At 41.4% G+C, this 18286-nt stretch overlaps 1 protein-coding gene across 1 annotated transcript in view; it reads right to left on the bottom strand.

Annotated features, from left to right (window-relative positions):
- NPHP4 (nephrocystin 4) overlaps nucleotides 1-18286 on the bottom strand; it is a 170957-nt gene that overhangs the window by 13292 nt on the left and 139379 nt on the right. Inside the window, 7 exon segments of the mRNA XM_078145734.1 lie at nucleotides 1496-1581; nucleotides 2278-2366; nucleotides 3825-3981; nucleotides 10569-10655; nucleotides 11800-11986; nucleotides 12294-12520; nucleotides 14489-14700. Of these exon segments, the coding sequence (XP_078001860.1) occupies nucleotides 1496-1581; nucleotides 2278-2366; nucleotides 3825-3981; nucleotides 10569-10655; nucleotides 11800-11986; nucleotides 12294-12520; nucleotides 14489-14700 (1045 nt within the window).

Genomic DNA, 18286 nt, shown 5'->3' with positions numbered 1-18286 from the left:
TCTTATTAACGTTCCAAAGAAGATAATGGATTGAACTCCCTTTCCTTTAAATCAGATTGTCATTTGCTTAGTCTCTCTTTCAATGAATACTCAAAATTCCTGTCTCTGGCTTTCAATATATCAGTAGCCACTATATAAATACATTTGATGGATGAATGAATGAATTCTCCCTCTCTGGAGGTCTTCAAAGATAAGACAGATACTCCTTTATTTGAAATAATTTATATATCATCCTGCTTGAAGGTAAGGGACAAGGTAGATTTCTCTGAGCGTTGGGGTGAAATCTTTAAAAAACAATAGTAGAATATACCAAAGCTAATGTCCCGTATCTTAGGTGTCAAAAATAAATCATGAATAAAAATAATTAATTAAATTAAATTAAATTAAATTTTTAAAAGGTTTAAAAAAGAATTTTAAAAATAAATAAATCATGTCTTCCAGCTTCCTATACCCCCGAATGGGTCCCTGTTTCCCACCTTCTTAAGTGGTACCCTGAGCCACACGTGCTACTCCATTAAACCCTCAAGGGACCATTTCTTTGACAGATAAACAGACTGGAGGCCCTTTCCCTTGGCTTGGAAGGGCTGGGTTTTTGTTGTTGTTGTTTTTGTTGTGTTTTTTTTTTCAGCCTCTCACAGTTTCTGTTCAAGATTGAAGGAGTTGTACCCTCAAATGTACAAACTCAAATGAGTCTTCCTGAGAGGAAAACTTGGAGCTTATTCTCTGACACCTGTTAAAGACTAATTGTTACCTTCTAACCAGAGCCAAATGCAGAAAAAAAGCAGGAGGATGATTAGAGGCCTGGAAAGAACACCTGTGGGGAGGTTAGGTGAACACAAATGATTTCACCTAGAAAAGCAAAGGCTAAGGGAAGGCTTAAGGATGGTCTTCAGGCACATGAAGGTAATCACACGAAGGATCATGGCTGAGAATGGAATAAGCTTAAGCTACCTTGGGAAAGGTTGAGTTTAGAGACCACAAAAGGAAACAATGGGACAGCTCCTGAGGGCAGCTGCAGGATCTTTAAATAACTGGCTCAAGTGCATGGTCTTAACTAATGGCCAACTACAATAAAAGTTCTTAGAGGCCATACAATGCTTTCCTTCTCTTTTATTTCCTTGTCAAGAACATTTAGCATAGTTCTATGCCCCTAGCAGGCATTCATTTGTGGAATGAACAAGTGAATGAAAGAACTATCCCTCTCAGAAGCTCTTTAAAGATAAAAGACACTCATTTGACATGATTTATAGGTATTTGCTGAGAAGGTAGGGGAACAAGCCTAAATGACTTCTGCAATATCTTTGCTAGACTGATAAGTCTGACTTTCAGGAACAGCATCTTAGTTAATAAAGTAAAATGTAGGAATGTAGTAAAGATCAAGCCCTCACACCCAGAGTTTCAAAAAGGAAATGTGTAAATCCATTTTCTCTACCCCACACACGCTCCTATAGAGTTATGTTCCCAGGCTCTACATTTTCTGAATTTTCTTACTTACATATAAAGAGCAACAAAGAATTTTTTGATCTGTGGGCTTGGACCTCCAGCTACTTTCAGAAACATGTCCTGTGGCTCCCCTGGGCCCTGAGAATAAACATTGGGCAGCATCATTAAAAGAGTTAACCTACAGATCAAATCAGCTAATGAGGCCCCCAGGGCTTTGTTGGCTCTTCATTATACTACCCCACTCCTGACCCAAAACAAATACAGGACTAGAGAACACCGCCCCACCCCCTTTCAACCTTCCCTCTTACCAAAAAACCAAACTGTCAGTTTTGGTACTGGTTGGAGCTGTTATGATTTCATTGCAACAGAGGAAAACTACTGATTTTGTAATTCCATATTGGTTTCAGTAATTAGATTTTGCAAGAGTTCTATCAAGTTTTCTAACCAGTCATAATACAATTATTGTACTGGCCCTTTACACAATGGCAATTAACAAGTGCCTTAATTATCATTTACTTTGCTAAATGCAATTTTTCTGTTTGTTTTTGTTTAAATTCAGAGAGCTGATCTGGGAACCCAGCAGCTATCAAGAGTAATAAAACTCAGGCATGGAAGCTCTCACAAGGGCTACAAAATAACCCTCCAGAACCATGGAGAGCAACCAGCTTAACCTAAAATGAAGAGGTGGCCAACTGATCTGGCAGCAAGTAGGACATGGGCTAATCCATCACTGAAGCAAAAGCCTGAGGGATGTGCAATTAAACTCATGAATAGCTGGAGTAAACAAAATGGTGGCATGCTCGTCTAGAACTTCCTTCTTGTAGATATACCTACCATTTTTTTGGTTTCACAAATGACGTTTGGGTCACTGCAACGAACATAGATTTGGGGCTCCTTACCAGGCATTCCGCCTATAGGGGCACCTAGGAAAGTGGAAAAGATTCAGAGATTGATACCTTTCCTCTCCACTCCCCGCCCCATGTGAGAAATCGCTTTTAATGTTTCGGGGAGTCCTGCACAAAGTCCTAAAAAGGCAGAATGGGACCTATGGAAAATTCATGCCACCTCCTTTACATGTCATCACTTAGGCCAGAAATGGGCAACATCTTGGAGGAAGCAAAAATGTAGCACTAGTTTCTTCATCCAACTGAAGAGCTTCAGATATACAAGAATGAGGTTAATATTTTGCTGAACACGCAAGATTAGATGGCACAGGGAATACAGTCCTAAACTTGGAGTCAAGACCTGAGTTACTAGCTCTGTGACCCTGGGCAAGTCAGCTTCAGTTTCTTCACACACAAAATGGAGATAATGATAGTATCTACTTCACAGGGTTGTGGTGGGAGTACGCATGAAGCACTTTATAAACCTCAAAGCAACACAGAAATGTTTGCTATTATTAATAATAAACTAGTATATCTTGTATATATTGAGATTTTAATTCTAAGCTGCTTGGGTTTTTATGACCTTCATTCCTTAAGGATTCATCAAAGGGGTATTTTAAGATGAAAAACTAATCTTGAGAAGCAACATGTAAATATAAGAATAAACAATACGCCAGACTAGCACACTGGGATTCTGTGTTTTGAAAATAATTCCAGATCAATCAACATTTATTAAGTACCTACTATGCGCTAGAGACAACATTGAGCAGTAGAAACAGAAATACAAGCATGAGACAGCCCCTGCCCTCGAGGAACTTACATTCCAAGGAACCTATGGATAAGTATACAAGTCACAAGCCTAAGGAACCTAAGAGCGTACTTGTCTGGCTGCTGGGGAACAGGAGTCCAAAAGTCCTGCCTTAGATGCATTGGTTACATTTATTAAGTGTAGACTTCTTGGTTTTTGCTGTAAAGTTCTCTTCTGATGCCACCTTATGCCACAGAGGTGACCCTGGACTATGCCAGCTTGGAGAGATTTTGCCAGAATGAAAGGACTTCAAAGGGTAGACTCTAGGCCTGTTGTCTAAGGAACAACTCCACTACATTTGGAGGAGCTCCTCACCACGCTGGCTGCAGGTGATGGACTCCTCAGCTACAGCAAATCTTGAAGACCCTCTCCCAAGTCAGAGAGTAGCTATCTGTGTCAGCAGAGGGGAGACCCACAATGACCAAATCCAAAGTTCTTAAAATACAAGAGTAAACATTACACTTCATTTTGGGTTGGCAAAGAAAATTACAAGCAAATAGAAAAGACAAGTAGAAGAAATGAAAAGGAAGTTTTCATCATGAGTTATAAAGTTTGATATGAAAATGTTTGTGGACAAGAGAGAGACTTATGACCTATAAAAGGAGGTCATTTGGATGGATTTTGTTTGCAGCTATGGGGAGATCTATGACAGAAAATGGTTGTCCCACTGGACTAGAATAAGGGCTTACCGGGTAAGGTGTGCCAAAGAGGTAGCCGGATGGACTTCTTCAGGAAGGAGAGCTCAGGGTGATAAAACCGAAATGTCTGATCGACCACGTGGGGTTGATATTCCACATTCACGCACAGGATGGCAATGGGTTTTCCACTGCTCACACTAAATGATACCTGGTACATAAACAGAACAATACTCAGTATCAGAGAAGAGCAGGAATTACAGACTTTTGCTTATGTTTCCCACAACCATCATCATTATCACAGCACACATTTCTGTAGCATTCTGAAGACTGCAAAGCCATCTACAAACATTATCTCATTTGATATATGCAGCTGCTATAGGTGTTGCAAATCCTACTTTACAGATAAGAGAACCAAGGCTCAGAGAGGTTATAGAATTTGTCTGTGGTCAAACAGCTAGTAAGGATTGAAAATTGGATTCAGATCCAGGTGTCCCTGACTTACAGTCCACTGCATGGTGCCTGTTCTCAGAGACGCTGTTATCCCCGTCACCCTCATCTTATAAATAAGGAAATGAAGTATATAGCGGTTAAAAAACCTACCCAAGGCCACACAATTGACCAGCATTTATTAAATGCTTAATATGTGCCAGGCATTATGCCAACTTATTGGGATATAAAACTATAAAGACACACAGGTCTCTGCCAGTAAATGACAGAGTCAGGATTTGAACTCAGGTCTCCTGGTCCCATTCCAATGCCCTTTCTACTGTACTGACTACATTCTATCTCCCAAGATCTGTTCTTTCCCATAAGAAAGGTTACGTCTAGTCATCTGATACAGCCTGGTCCAGGAATCTTGAGCAGCCTTGGTAAAATGAAAAAGAAAAAAGAAGACTGACTGCCTAGTTGAGGAAGCATTGGTGTCACCTCACACAAGCCAACCATGGCCCGAGTTCCAGGCTAAATGTATCCTGTAGTCAGAGAATCTAGAGGCTCTTGGAGATCGCCCTGGTCCAATCCATACCTAACTGAGAATCCCTTTGAACATCTTCCACATCGGACATCTAGCCACTGCCCGATATAAGAGGGCTAATCAACCAACTAGTCAACAAGTATTTTTGAAGCACCTACCATATGCCAGGCCCTGTGCTAGGTGCTAGTGATATAAATGCCCAGAATTAAATAAACCCTATTCACCATGGGCATAATTACATTCTAGTCAGGGAGACACCCAGTCTGTTCAGGGTGTTCCAAATGCTTTCGTGCATTATAAGCTATTAAAATATTTTAGTTGCTTAAAATGCATATAGGTATTTGAAATATTCTCTATAAAGATATAAATATGAAGTATAAAAAGTAGAACTATAAAGTGAACAAATAAAAATACATACAGAATAATTAACTACAAAGTGATTTGGGAGGGAGGGCCTTTGCAGTTGCGGAGGGATGGAGGGGAGAGGAGATAGAAAAGACAGGATCTGAACACAAATTTACTGACTCCAAGTCTAAATCTCTACCCATTGGACCACAGTGCCCCTCAGGCAGCCTATTCAACATTGCATACCTTGAACTGTTAGAAAGTTCTTCCTTAAGTTGAGCTCCTAGGTCACGTTCTGTAGAAACTCATTAACTAAAAGGTTTTCAGAGAACTCAGTGTAGCAGAGATTTCTAGGGTACTAAGTAGCTGAGATAATTCATTTCACCTTGAGAGAAACTGGAAATGAGCTTCCAGGCTCCATCGACCTAATACCGATATGGTCACGGTAAGTATCAGAAGGGTTAGTCAGGTCAGGAAATGGTTTTTAGAAAATCTATGAGCTCCACAGAATAATCTGTATAATTCCATATTTCCTTCATACTTCAATAGTACTTTAATTCTCCTTCAATACAGAGAGAAAAAGAAGATGGGCGGATCCCATGGCGAGAGCAAGGGATGATAGACAAGTGAGCAGCTGGGGTTCGCAAGGGTTCGCTCATGCTGTCAGGAGAAAGGTCTCTAGCACATTGGGTGGCCCCTTCTGGTGAGCTCCTTGGGGTCGTGGACAAGAATCACACAGAGTGGGTGGGCACAGATCTAGCTGAGTTTCCATACTCTGAAGCTCCATAGGCATATCCCCTGCACTGATGCCAGGCATCTGCCCCCAGCTAGGCTGGTCCTCTTGACAGCTAGCAGGCTGGTGCCAGAGCCTTTGGACTTCAGGAGGACCTACCAGATCTTGACATACAATAGCATCCCCTTCAAGGACTGAGGCTCACTCCCAGGACAGTCAGAAGCAGCAACTAAGGAGTCTGACCCAAAGCAGAAGATTAAAAAGCACTCCTACATCAGGGGAGCTTTATGAATTAAACTGTCACCAAAGTCAAGCTGTGCACAGGGGGAAAGCAGCTCCTCTGACCTGGGGCATGAGTGGGTCTCACGTTTCACCCAGTTGGGATTAAAGTCTGAGGAAGAAGCCAAGCTCAGCGGCTATCTCTTGGTTAATGCCTACATCTCATTTCTGTCTCATACTTTGTGTTCAGAGTGCTGAGGGTAAGGATGTCTTTAGAAATGAAGGACTTTGTGTTTTTCCAGGACAGCTGCAAAAGGAACTTGCCGGTAAAAAATATTCACTTCAGAAATCCCCATTAAAACATCAGAGCACCGAGTTTTTCCTTATGGTATCATGCCAGCAGGACTGTGAAGCAAGACCTCCTTACAAACACCATTTTCCCTTTGAGATAGCAATTAAGGATTTAAGTCTTACTGTCCAGAAGAGATAAAGCACAGAGAAAACATATTAATCCTACAAGATTCAGGAGCACTATGGAAGGAGTTTTTGCATAACAAGTTTAAATATGTTTTAAATGGCCTTCATGCTATGACAAAATTGTTCCTCAAGGACAGCAGCAACAGACTTCAGCGATACCTGACTTGAATACCCCCAGAACTCTGGGCTATTTCATCTCCAGAGACCATCTGCTCCAAGGGCCTGCGAGGCAACAAGGCAAAATGAAGTGTCTGGCGGCTCCACAGGATGCACCCTCTCCAGGAGCCTCTGGATGCTTCTGTGCTCTGAGACGCAGGTCCCTCCTCCACTGGTTCAGATTACAAGCTCTCCGTGCCTCTCCTCCCTGAGTGGCCCACCCACCCCCACTTTCTGTAATTTCCCCAGACAAGTCTCCACGACCTGCTAGAGGCCTTTCTCCAGTTCTTTCCATATGTCATGGATACTAGTGCATCGCTCAGTCTCTGTCTGCTGTTCTTTACTCTCACCACATGACAGCTCTCATCATCATCTGGCCCAAAAGGATGCCTTTTAGGCCACTTCTTATGGGAATATCCTGGAGCCTCCCATGTCTTTCCATGGTCCTCTGGGTCACTAGACATTTCAATCCTTCTGAGTCAGCAGCATTCCATCATTTACAAACAAACGGAAGATATCAGAAGAATTTTCATGTTAACAAAAAGGAACTTTTATGACATTGAAAAACCTGAAATTAATAAAAGTTCAGTGCAATTTACAAAATTCCCAGTCTAACCTCCTCCTATTCAATTATAGGTCCAGCTTACTAATTACAGCAATAACTCTACTTGCTGTGATCTGAGCAGCTGATTTCATCCACTTTGTTTTTCATTGTGGATGGCCATCAGTTTCTTTCAAATGACTATAGGAGAAGGAAACTTTGTATTATTCTGGCACTTGATGATGTCAGCACAATGTGATCCATGCCAAGTTGTCCCTAGAGACCCTCACTCTTCTGTTTGAACTATGGATAAGACATCTTCCATAACACTGAACACCTACCTTAAGCAAACATACACACATAAGCATATATAACGTAAGTTTTTAATATATATATATATATATATATATATATATATATATATACACACACACACACATACATATATACATAACTATATATAACGTATATATGTGTGTATATATTTATGTAGTTGAATATATATTTTACATTTAAATATATTTGTTTTATATTTAAAATATATATTTGTATATATATTATGTTTTGTGTATATATGCATATATATACACACACATATATTCCTGTATATATTTGTATAGATTACTAACAGTGACAATCTACCTGTTCCTTTCATCAAGGAGGCCCTTAATGAGTGGGCCAATTATTCTTTTCAAAAAACTTTCATTGAGATTTTTTGTTTTCACAAACTGAATTTTTTCAATTTTTACAAACTGTTTTTGTACTTCTGGATATATTCCTCCCTTTCCCCCTATCCAGAGAGATCATCCTTTATGACAAAGAATTTTTTTAAAGAGCAGAATAAAGCATTTCAGCATAGCTGACCCAGCTCTTCCATGACAGTCTGACAATAGATGTGATGTTTCCATACCAGTCGCTCCCCACCTGTGCAAAGAAGGAAGGAAGGTGCATTTTCTCTTTTCCAAGACTCAATTCATTATAATTGCCAACAGATTCTTCTCTTTGAGATTTCATACTCGTATGTCTAAGTAAGCATGTGGATCACTGACGTTTCTCGATTGACCTGTCTTTGGCATTAATGAGGTCTGTGGTTTTTTCCAAATATTTGGTGCCCTCCTATTCTTTAGCTATCTTAAGAAGCAATGCCTTAAAATGGTGTTGCCTCCAGCATGGACCTCTGCTGGTAAATCTGTTCTAGTCCATCTGCTCCTCCCGTCTTGGTTCTGCTTGACTGCACACCTCATCTAGGAGGCTCTGCATATCTGCTTCTTCAGGCAGTACGTATGAGGCAACATTGTTAGAACCTACATCTGAGGGACTTGCTATCAGTGAAGGAGAAAAGAGGCTTTCATAAAACTCTTACCAGGTCTTTTTCAATTTTTGTCTGTTTGCTGTCCTCAGTGTTCATGCCTCAATCCTCCAATCCTCCTCATCAGCCTTGGAACTCCACCTCATCACCAATCTGTCCCTCTGATGAGAGGGTACAACCATGAACTCCAAAAATCTCTATTTAAGAATGGAGCTCAGCTTAGAACATCTCCTCATTTTTCACCTGCCTGCTCTTCTTTAGGACTTCTCTACCATGCCCCCATGTCAGGTACCTTCCCCAGTCCTCCCCTCAAATCCCACTTTTTGACTTCCTTTTGCTTTTCATATGTTGTCTTCTGCCATTAAACTATAAGTTCCCTGAGGGCAGGGGCTATTTTTATTTTATTTTCATTATTTTTTTTCTTTTCGTATTCCTAGAATTTAAAACGGTGTCTAGATTAGAACATAGTAGCACTTAAAGGCTTATTGACTGATTGACTAAATGCTCTCCAGATTATCTGACTTAACTGGTATCTCCCCAAATTTTTAGTAAATCTCCTTTTCCCTCTACCGCTTCTCGCTGTATTAGAGGAGTATTTAATACTGCTCAGAATCTTTCACCACCCTCTGCTATAAGATTTTACAAGCAAGTTTTTATTCTAGTAGTTATATCTCTATGTTTGGTGAGGAGATGAAGCATTTGCCAGCACAGATGGTTCTAGGATCATTTGGTCTCTTCATTGTAGGAATTGGTTTACATCAGTTAAACTCTCTCAGGAAAGGGTGATAAACTGTGTCAATATCTACTCTTCTGTGGAGTTTTCCATTTTTTTCTGTTTCAACAGCTCATTTAAACAGGTCAAGCTGGAGTTGCCTCAATTGCACATCATATATTCTTCTCCCTTTTATTCTCCTAATTTCATTTTATTTTTGATCTAACAAGTCATTGAATCTGCCTGCACACTGACAGCTAATTCAAAAATGAGTTCCACAGTAGCTTCCTGTCTATTAGCATGTAATCGATTTCAATTGGGGATGTCATTTGGTGCTCACAGTGTCTGGAGCATCCCAATTCTCTTCCTGAAGAAAGTATTCATGATGTATGGGTATGAAGCATCTGTAGTCTAAAAACCTATGGCTTCTTTTGTTTCTTATTCCTGAGCCATGTTTTCTAACATATTTTCATCTTCTTCCTCTATGCCTACCTTTGCATGGGAGGCCCTGAGCATTAAATTACACGTGGATTTAATTTTAAGGTTATCATAGAATTTTTCCATCTTCTTATTCCCTGCAAGAAATGTTGGTGCATAAACTGTCATTGTTGGTTTGGAGGTTTTTTGGCCAATAATAATGAACAGCATGATACAAGATGATCAAACCCTATGTGAAATAATATTTTTTCTTTCCTTTGGATAAATGATAAAACCAGCTCTGTAGAGGCCATTACTTCTTTATCTAACCTGGGAGCTATCCCACTTCTGGGATGGCACTTTCTTTCATTTCATTTGATTCATATCCAGAACGTCAAGATGGGTATAATACAGTGCCTCCAGCACCGTGTCCACTTGGCTACTGATCCAGACCCCTCTCCTGTAGAGTATCAGTAGTTAAATTAGTGTTTACAGAGGGACTAGAAATTGCCTGATTCTTAGCACTTTCTTTCCCCTCTTCCGTGACATTCCTGCAGAAGAAGTGGGTCACACACGATTGAAGGCTATTTTGTGTTTTTTATAGTTTGCCATGGTCAAAGAATTTATCACCAAGTAGCCAGCCTACTGGTGATGAGCTCAGCTTCCCAAGACACCATAAAACAACATAAATGAATGTCATGTGTTTGATGTGCTGACACTAACATTGGAAGGCGCAAAGATAGTGAGAAAACTAACGGCAGAGATGGATCACTGTGTGCTCTCTGAAAATAAAAGCTCTACTTTTGGTTATGTGTGTGGACCTTGATTGTCCAATCCAATTATATAACCCTTCCCTTCCCTGAGCTGCATTAGCTGGGTGCAAGAAGACTATTCAGAATCAGCATCCATTTACCTTAATGCTCTTGGTGGGTTTTTCTCGGGACTTCCAAGGCAATGTGGCTTCTGGGACCTTGTCAGATCTACATTCAGAAGGACATTGCTAGAAATCAGAGGACGAGATATAATGGAAATATTAGAAACAATTTATAAACCTATATTAACAGCTGTGCAGTTTACAGCTTCCACAAATTTCACAGAGCCATATGGAATGTTGATGCATGTTAAGCGGCAAAGAGCTTAGGGGTCAATAAAAATGATTAAAAATTTTTAAATTATATATGTGTGTATATCTATGTATATATACATACACATCTAGATATACACACATATATGTGCATGTACATATATGTACATTGTGTGTGGACCTTGTGTACATGTGCATGTGTGGAGGTGTGTATGTATATATACGTGTGTGTGTGTGTGTGTGTGTGTGTGTGTGTGTGTGTGTGTGTGTGTGTGTGACAGGAACATAATGATCATTCCATTTAAGACTGAGCAGCATATTTCAGTATCTGTGGAGCTGAGCAATCACTAAATGCTTAGAATTCTCATTCTATTTGGCTTTATTAAGCAAAAGGAGACACATGCATAGCTTCTGTGGGAATTGAAAGCAGACATCCTGGCCTCTTCTGTCACCTGTCACAGGTAACAGTGGATAATTTAAGGCTGCTGAGCAGCTCTTTAATAAATAATTGCTGGGTTAGAGAGAAAATTAAACAAAGATTTGATAGAAAAGAAAAAGTCTAGTTTATTCTCCCAATAAACTAAAGAAATTCTAGCATGGCTAATACCCTAAAAGGACAGGCCCTGGGAGAAACTACTGCTACCAACTCCAAAAGAGGGACGTGCCAGAGCATACAGACCTTGAAAGACCTTGGAGGTCATGTAAGCCCACTCCTTCACTCAGCAGAGGAAGGAACTGGCACAGGGGCCATGGCAGGCCTCAGACACAAGTCTTTCAATGCCAAACCCATGTTCTCTCCATGACACCAGTCTTTCTAATATGAAGACAAACTTCTAAGAAACAATTTGACTAGTTTTTAATACAAATGAAAGCAGAAAACGTCAAATTACCTAGAAAGGAACAAAGTAAGCCATGAATTCAAATCTCTAGAACTTCTATAGTCTGTCCCTAGAAACACATACAACAATGTGAAGAATGAAAAACTTAATTCCACAAAATCACTTAGTCAAATGGATCCTTCTGTATCCCACACCTGAGCATCAGACAGAGCGGGTCCTACCTGCATCGTGACCGTGTGATCTAGGCAGAAAGTCTGATATTTGAAAGGGATGTGAACTGTCTCCTTGGGGCGCACGTAGAGCTGCGGGGTGCAGTTTTCGTGGAGATGGAACATGTCTTCCTCCAGTGGCGTATGCACTTTGGTAGCATCTTTGAAGTGTCTCCATTCCCTACTATCCAGAATGACACTAGAAGAAAGGTCAATAGCATTATTCTTATGGATACATAATACGGTCATCACTTTGGACTACAAAGGGGGGGCCTATTCTACCTGACGAATCCAGATTGGAGGAAAACATCCTACCCACTTCTTAAGAGGTTACTGGCTTTGGAAGGCATCCTTCACTTGGCTATTAACCTGACCTCTAACCTGCACAAAGCAGACCAGTGACACTCCCTTGTGGAGACTGAATCAGTTAAGTAAAACAACGCTGTTCTCATCAAGAAGATGGAGTTGAGTGATAGTTTTTAAAAACCAGCCACAGCAAGTCTTACCTGAGCTCTGGGTTATCAATCTCGATGGACACTGTATGTTGGAGGTTGTGCGGGTTCTTGAGGGCAAACTCAAAGAATTCGGCGGTGCCCAAAGTGGCATAGATGGTATGGTGGGTGGTGATGACCATGCTCAGCATATTGGTGATGCTCTCTACTTTGATCCGTTCTCGATACGCATCAATAATCTGGAGATCCCGGGAGTGCTGAGTTTGAACATTATGCTGAGCCTGTAGAAAGGAAAATACTGAATTAAGGAAATGGATTCCTAGATCCTTTATCCCTTGGCCACCCCTGTCTCCAACCCCAGCCCTGGGCCATCAGCCTCCCAGATTTCCTCTTTTCTAGATGGTCAATATCCCAGAGTAACATGTCAAGTCTACCCTGATTTCCTCAAGAGGTTTAAATTTTGAAAACACTAGGATGAGTTTGCAAGATTCTCCGAGATCAGCAATGTGCCCAAATACCATCTCCCCAAAGGTGCTGTTCCCATGCTCTCTGAAGCATAACTATTATCCCAAAGAACAACTTTAATAGCAAGAAGGGAAAAAAAGATAACCTACTCAACACTGCATCTATTTCTATGATTCTTTCCCTCATGAGGAATGCAAAAACACCCCGAACTAAGAGAGGCAGAATATGGTGTAATGGATGGAAAGTGGCCTCCAAGCTAGGAAGACCCACCTGTGCCACACTCTGGGGGTGTGACCCTGGGCAGCTCTCTTATCCTACATAACTCTCCACGACTTGTAGTGAAGGTGCTGATCTGCATTGTGGAGGGAGTTTCTCCACCTGGGAGGTCCAGGCTCTATCCCTATTTCTGTATTTTGAGAGGCACTGTGGAGCACTGGATAGGGCTTTGAACTTAGAGTCAGAAAGACCTGGGTTCAAGTCCTGCCTCAGACACTTCCTGGCTATGTGGCCCCTGGGCAAGTCCCTTAATCACTGTCTGCCTCAGATTCTTCATCTGTGGAATGAGGGGGTTGGACTAGAAGGCCTCTGGGGTCCCCTTGAGCTCTAAACCTAGGATCCTAGGGTGGAGACAAATGCATAGACTATAAGGGTGTACTCAAGCTGATCAAAGCTTGTTAAAAACTTGATAAAGGTGGCAGCTAGGTGGTGCAGTGGATAGAGCACCGGCCCTGAAGTCAGGAGGACCTGAGTTCAAATCCGGCCTCAGACCAAACACTTGACACTTACTAGCTGTGTGACCCTGGGCAAGTCACTTAACCCCAATTGCCTAAAAAAGGCAAAAAAAAAAACTTGATAAAGGTGAGAACAAACTGTCTTCTGATGTGCCTATTAAGGCCATCTAATATTCCTTTTCCAAAAGAAAATGGCTGGTGGCTAATGGACCTTGCTCCCTCCCCCACCTGAGTGAACAACACTCCTGTGAGTTAACTGTCCATGCACTCTGAATGACCCACGATTTTAATTATTTTAAGAACATGGTATTCCATGGCTCACAGCCATACACAACATTAAAAAGAAGCTCAATGTCAAAAATATGGGGGTTTGAAATTGATTCTCTCCTCCCTCCCCATCTACCCAAAGCTCTAGGATGGATGAAAAAAAACACCATAAATATGGTAAAGAAACTGACTAATTTTTCACCTTAAAATCCCCTACATCAGTAATCCTATGGATGGTTAAAATTGGGTAGGGAAGTCATACAAGATCACTTCATGTCTCAGAATCACCTACGAGAGGGTTTTACAAGGAGGATGCTGAATAACTGCTCTCCTTGTTCAGAGATGAACAAACAAGAGAAACAGGCTACAGGGAAAGCAGGAGATGTTTTTGTTGAGTGTAAGGAAGGACCACCAAGGTAACAAAGCACTGACAAGTACACCAAGGAAAGCCACAGGGGCAGCCCCTCAAGATCCGTGAGAGAGCAGATGCCCATCATTCTGACATTCACCCTCCTGAAGCAGAGCACCAGACAGCTGGGACATCTCTTCTAAGGACCGTCCCAGGTCTACTCCTCTGTTACTATAGGCTGAGATCCCACCTCAGATGGCAGAAAATTCATTTCCACAGCAGGAAATTACAACATATGGGAACCCAAGTTAAACCGCCTTGTACTCTGCCACTAAGAAATGGCGCAGGCTTCATGAGGTTAAGCAATATCGTGAAGGAATGACAAGAGCCACAAATGTAGCCACAGACGGCTTGTGGGCTCGAAGCAGGTCTCTCACCAGTAGGTTTTTCTTGCCGAGGCCAAGATCGCTTTCAGACTCCTGAAGTCGCACTGCCACCATCCTCTCCAGCTTCCGCTTCCGTGTGGCATCTGCCTCTTGGCTGGTGACCTGGTGGACCTTGCTCCCCTCTTGCTTGTTAGTAAAGAGCATTGCAGCTAGCTCACTGTCCACATCGGCAAGTTTCCGTGCTTGAGCCACATTTTTAAAAGCTGCAAAGTTGTCAAATGTGAAAGTCAGAGACTAGTTTGGGAGTGAACATTCTTCAGGTATGTACAGATGACAAACCTGGTAGTATAATTTTATCCTTCCAGGCAAGGAAGCTGCAAAGGTATCACTTCAAAGGCTATGACTATGTCTGCCCTATCCTCCTACAAATCAGAGTTGTTAAGCTCCAGGATGTTGAGTCACAAAATGACTCTATTCTACACTACGTTGCTATCACCTCTATAGGATCCCTCTTTATAGCACCATTCCCTGCCAGCACCGCCCCCACATAAAGGACTCTGATGTCCTCTTAAGTATTAACACTAGTGTTCCCTGCTGTGCAGAGATTTTTCTGGTGTCTAGTAGGTAAGGGAAGTCATACAATGTTTGGAAAGGAGATCACTCCACATCTCCAAGTTGCATACAAGAGGATGCTGAATAATTGTTCCCCTTATTTAGAGATGAATGAACAAGAGAAAAGAGGCTACAGTTAAAGCAGGAGAAGTTTTGGTTGAATGTAAGGAAGGATCATCAGGTTAACAAAAAATCAACAAGTACAGAAAGGAAAGCTACAGGGGCTGTTATTTTAGCAATATAAGGAAATTCATTCAGAAACAATGACAATGACAATACATAGAAGCAGTTGACTTCTCAGCAAGTCCACCATATCAACAGTACTACAATGATCAAACTTTGACGCTTCTCAATGAATCGGTGATCTTACTGATGTGGGTATTCTTTCCTAGGTGCAAATGTCACTCCATTAATGCCCTTCTCACATTATAAGACACCTGCTTACAACCTCCCAAAAATCTCAATTCCTCTACAGGTGGTCCACTCAACATTTCTTCCTTTAGATCTCCCCAGACTGCATGGATCCCAGTGAGGCCCATGGAATATCTGTTGGTGATTCCTTACATTCACCATATTATCAGTCCATGTTTGCTTGTTTCTCCCATTCAAATACCTCTCTGATGACGTCCTTTATGCCATTTCCCTGGTATGCTTTTTCCTTGATACTGTACCACAGTCCATGACTGTCCATCATGCTATCCACTGGCTTTTGGGTGAAATTTTTTGGAAAATATGGTATTCCAGGGCTAATAGCCATAGTACAACATTAAAAGATGATAGATCTTTGAAATTGATTCTCCTCCCCCCAAGCGCTTCTCCCTTTTCTTGGAACATTGCTTCTTCTGCTGCCACTACCCTTGGCTCTACCCTCTCCAACCACCGTGGAGAAAACCAAGATCCTCTGCAAGACAAAGCTGGCTGAGTTCTAGGATGATATGGCCCTCTGTAGGGGGCTGAACTCTCCAATGAGGAGCACAATCTCTTCTGCATGGCCTGTGAGAACACGATTAGGGGATTTGGGTCAGCCTAATGGGTCATTCCCAACATCAAGCCAAAAAAACTCAACTCCACCAACAAGAAGATGCATCTAGCCAAAGACTACAAGGAAAAAGTAGGATGTAAACAAGATCCGCCTGTGTAGCCAATGGATAAAATTTTAATATCCAATGCAACAAATCCAGAGTGAGATCTCTCCCAAGATGGAGAGAGATACCTTTAGGGGCTTTGCTGAAGGAACCTGCAGTGACGACTGGAAACAAACAACAGACAATGCCCAAGGGACTTACCAAGGAGCATTTGACATCAATAAGAATGAGACATAATCTACATGGCCAATTCACCTGTTGTTAGTTCTGAACTTTTCTGTATTTTACGACAATATCCTTCCTTAGTAATCCAGGGCTTGCCTGCATACTGGCTAAAATGACTTTTGATGAGGTGTCAGCAATAAACATTTATTAAGTGCCTACTATGTACCAGGCTTGCAGCCAGGTAGTACAATGAATAGAGCACTGGGCTTGGAGCCAGGAAAATCTGAGTTCAAATCCAGCAGCAGACATTTACTAACTGTGTGACCCTGGGCAAATCACTTAACCCCTATTTGCCTCAGTTCCTCATCTGGAAAATGGGGACACATTGGAGAAGGAAATTGCAAGCCATTCCAGTATCTCTGCCAAGAAAACCACACAGACAAAAGTCCATGGGGTCACACTGAGTCAGACACAGCTGAGCAAGCGAACAACAACATATGTATCAGGCATTGTGCTAAGTGCTAGGGATACAAAGAAAGATAAAAGACAGTCCCTGTCCTCAAGGAGCTCACAGTCTAATGAGGGATTCAGGTCACAGAATCTGACACACTGCGTGATGAATCATAAAAAGACAGTGCCCCGATCATGCAGCTGCTTAGACACCACCTCACATTGTGGACATCACGCAGCACGTGGCAACAGAGACTACAGAAGATGCAGAGAACTAAACTTCAGGGGGCAGGATGGAGGGGGGTGTCATCTTCATTTTTATATGTCTCCATCTGTTAACAGCTCTTCTTGGATTTCCTATAGTAAAGAGAACCCAGCTGTGTGCATGGAAATCAACCCCTCACAGTCTTGTATACCAAAGCTTTGTGAAAACTCCATTCCTTGCCCTAATCTTCCTGCCCATGGTCACTGCTGTAGAAATGCACTAACGGCTTCATTTCTTTTGAATGTAAGTAACTTTCAGACACTTATGTAAGAGGACTAAAGCCTATTTAGAATTTTTAAAATATGAACTGCTTCTACAAGGGACTGTTTTACATTCCAGGGAAAACACAGAAGTGTAGTTAATTGCAACTCGAGTGTTCTACATCACTTTCCCCCTACACCTTCTTCCCACCTTATTTTTCAGAGTTTTGCTTTCAGCTAACAACTCTCACATGCTCTTCTTATATATTCCTTTTTAGGAGGAATCTCTAAGTATCATGGAAAATGGAAACAAGTCTGGAACTTCAAGGTTAGAGAGCACAAACTGAAAAATGCCTCCTATACACTGAGTCTTGGAGACCACTGTCTGTCCATGATGAGATAGAGTCTTCTTACTCCTCAGTTGCTGCTGATCTAGCTGGTAACGTCCCTCACCCAACAAAAGCCCTCGAATTTTCCTATCCCTTTAGCTCTGGTCTTCACTGTCCTACCACAAAGAAACAGCATTCAACTGCCAGAGTACAAGTCCTGCTTTTTAGTGAGCAAAAGGGTGAATCACATCTTCACAGGCTAGAATGAGGAGAAAAACTGAAATACCCAAGTCTGAGTCCAACTCTTGCAAAGCAGATGTGTGCATGTGGGAGGGGTGTGGAGTTTGACCAGTGACTGTTACACAGAAAGTTTGAACGACTATTATGTGCTACTAATCACTGACTATAGTTTCAAAAAGTCTTATGAAATATGCCCTATGTAATGGCACATTAAAGTAAAATAAAATTATATTTTATAGACAAGAAAAGGTATTTTTTGAGTGTTTGTAAAGAAGAAGCACCATGCAATTTCCCTAATAAATTCCAACCTACTCTCCTATTTAATTATTGGGCTTAGTGAATTATCTACAGGTAGCATCTGTCAAAATATATATACATTTTTTTCAGTATATATTTTTCAGTGTGTACATATACACTGATGTACATATGTGTATATATATACATGTGTATATGTGTGTACACTGATGAACACCTCTGTAGTCTGCACAATAGGCATTCTCCTT

Source organism: Phascolarctos cinereus, unplaced genomic scaffold (assembly GCF_003287225.1).
Source record: "Phascolarctos cinereus isolate Bilbo 61053 unplaced genomic scaffold, phaCin_HiC Scaffold_726;HRSCAF=1367, whole genome shotgun sequence".
Taxonomy (NCBI): Eukaryota; Metazoa; Chordata; class Mammalia; order Diprotodontia; family Phascolarctidae; genus Phascolarctos; species Phascolarctos cinereus.
Note: the sequence above shows the minus strand (reverse complement) of the source record. Positions and strands in the feature narration are given on the sequence as shown.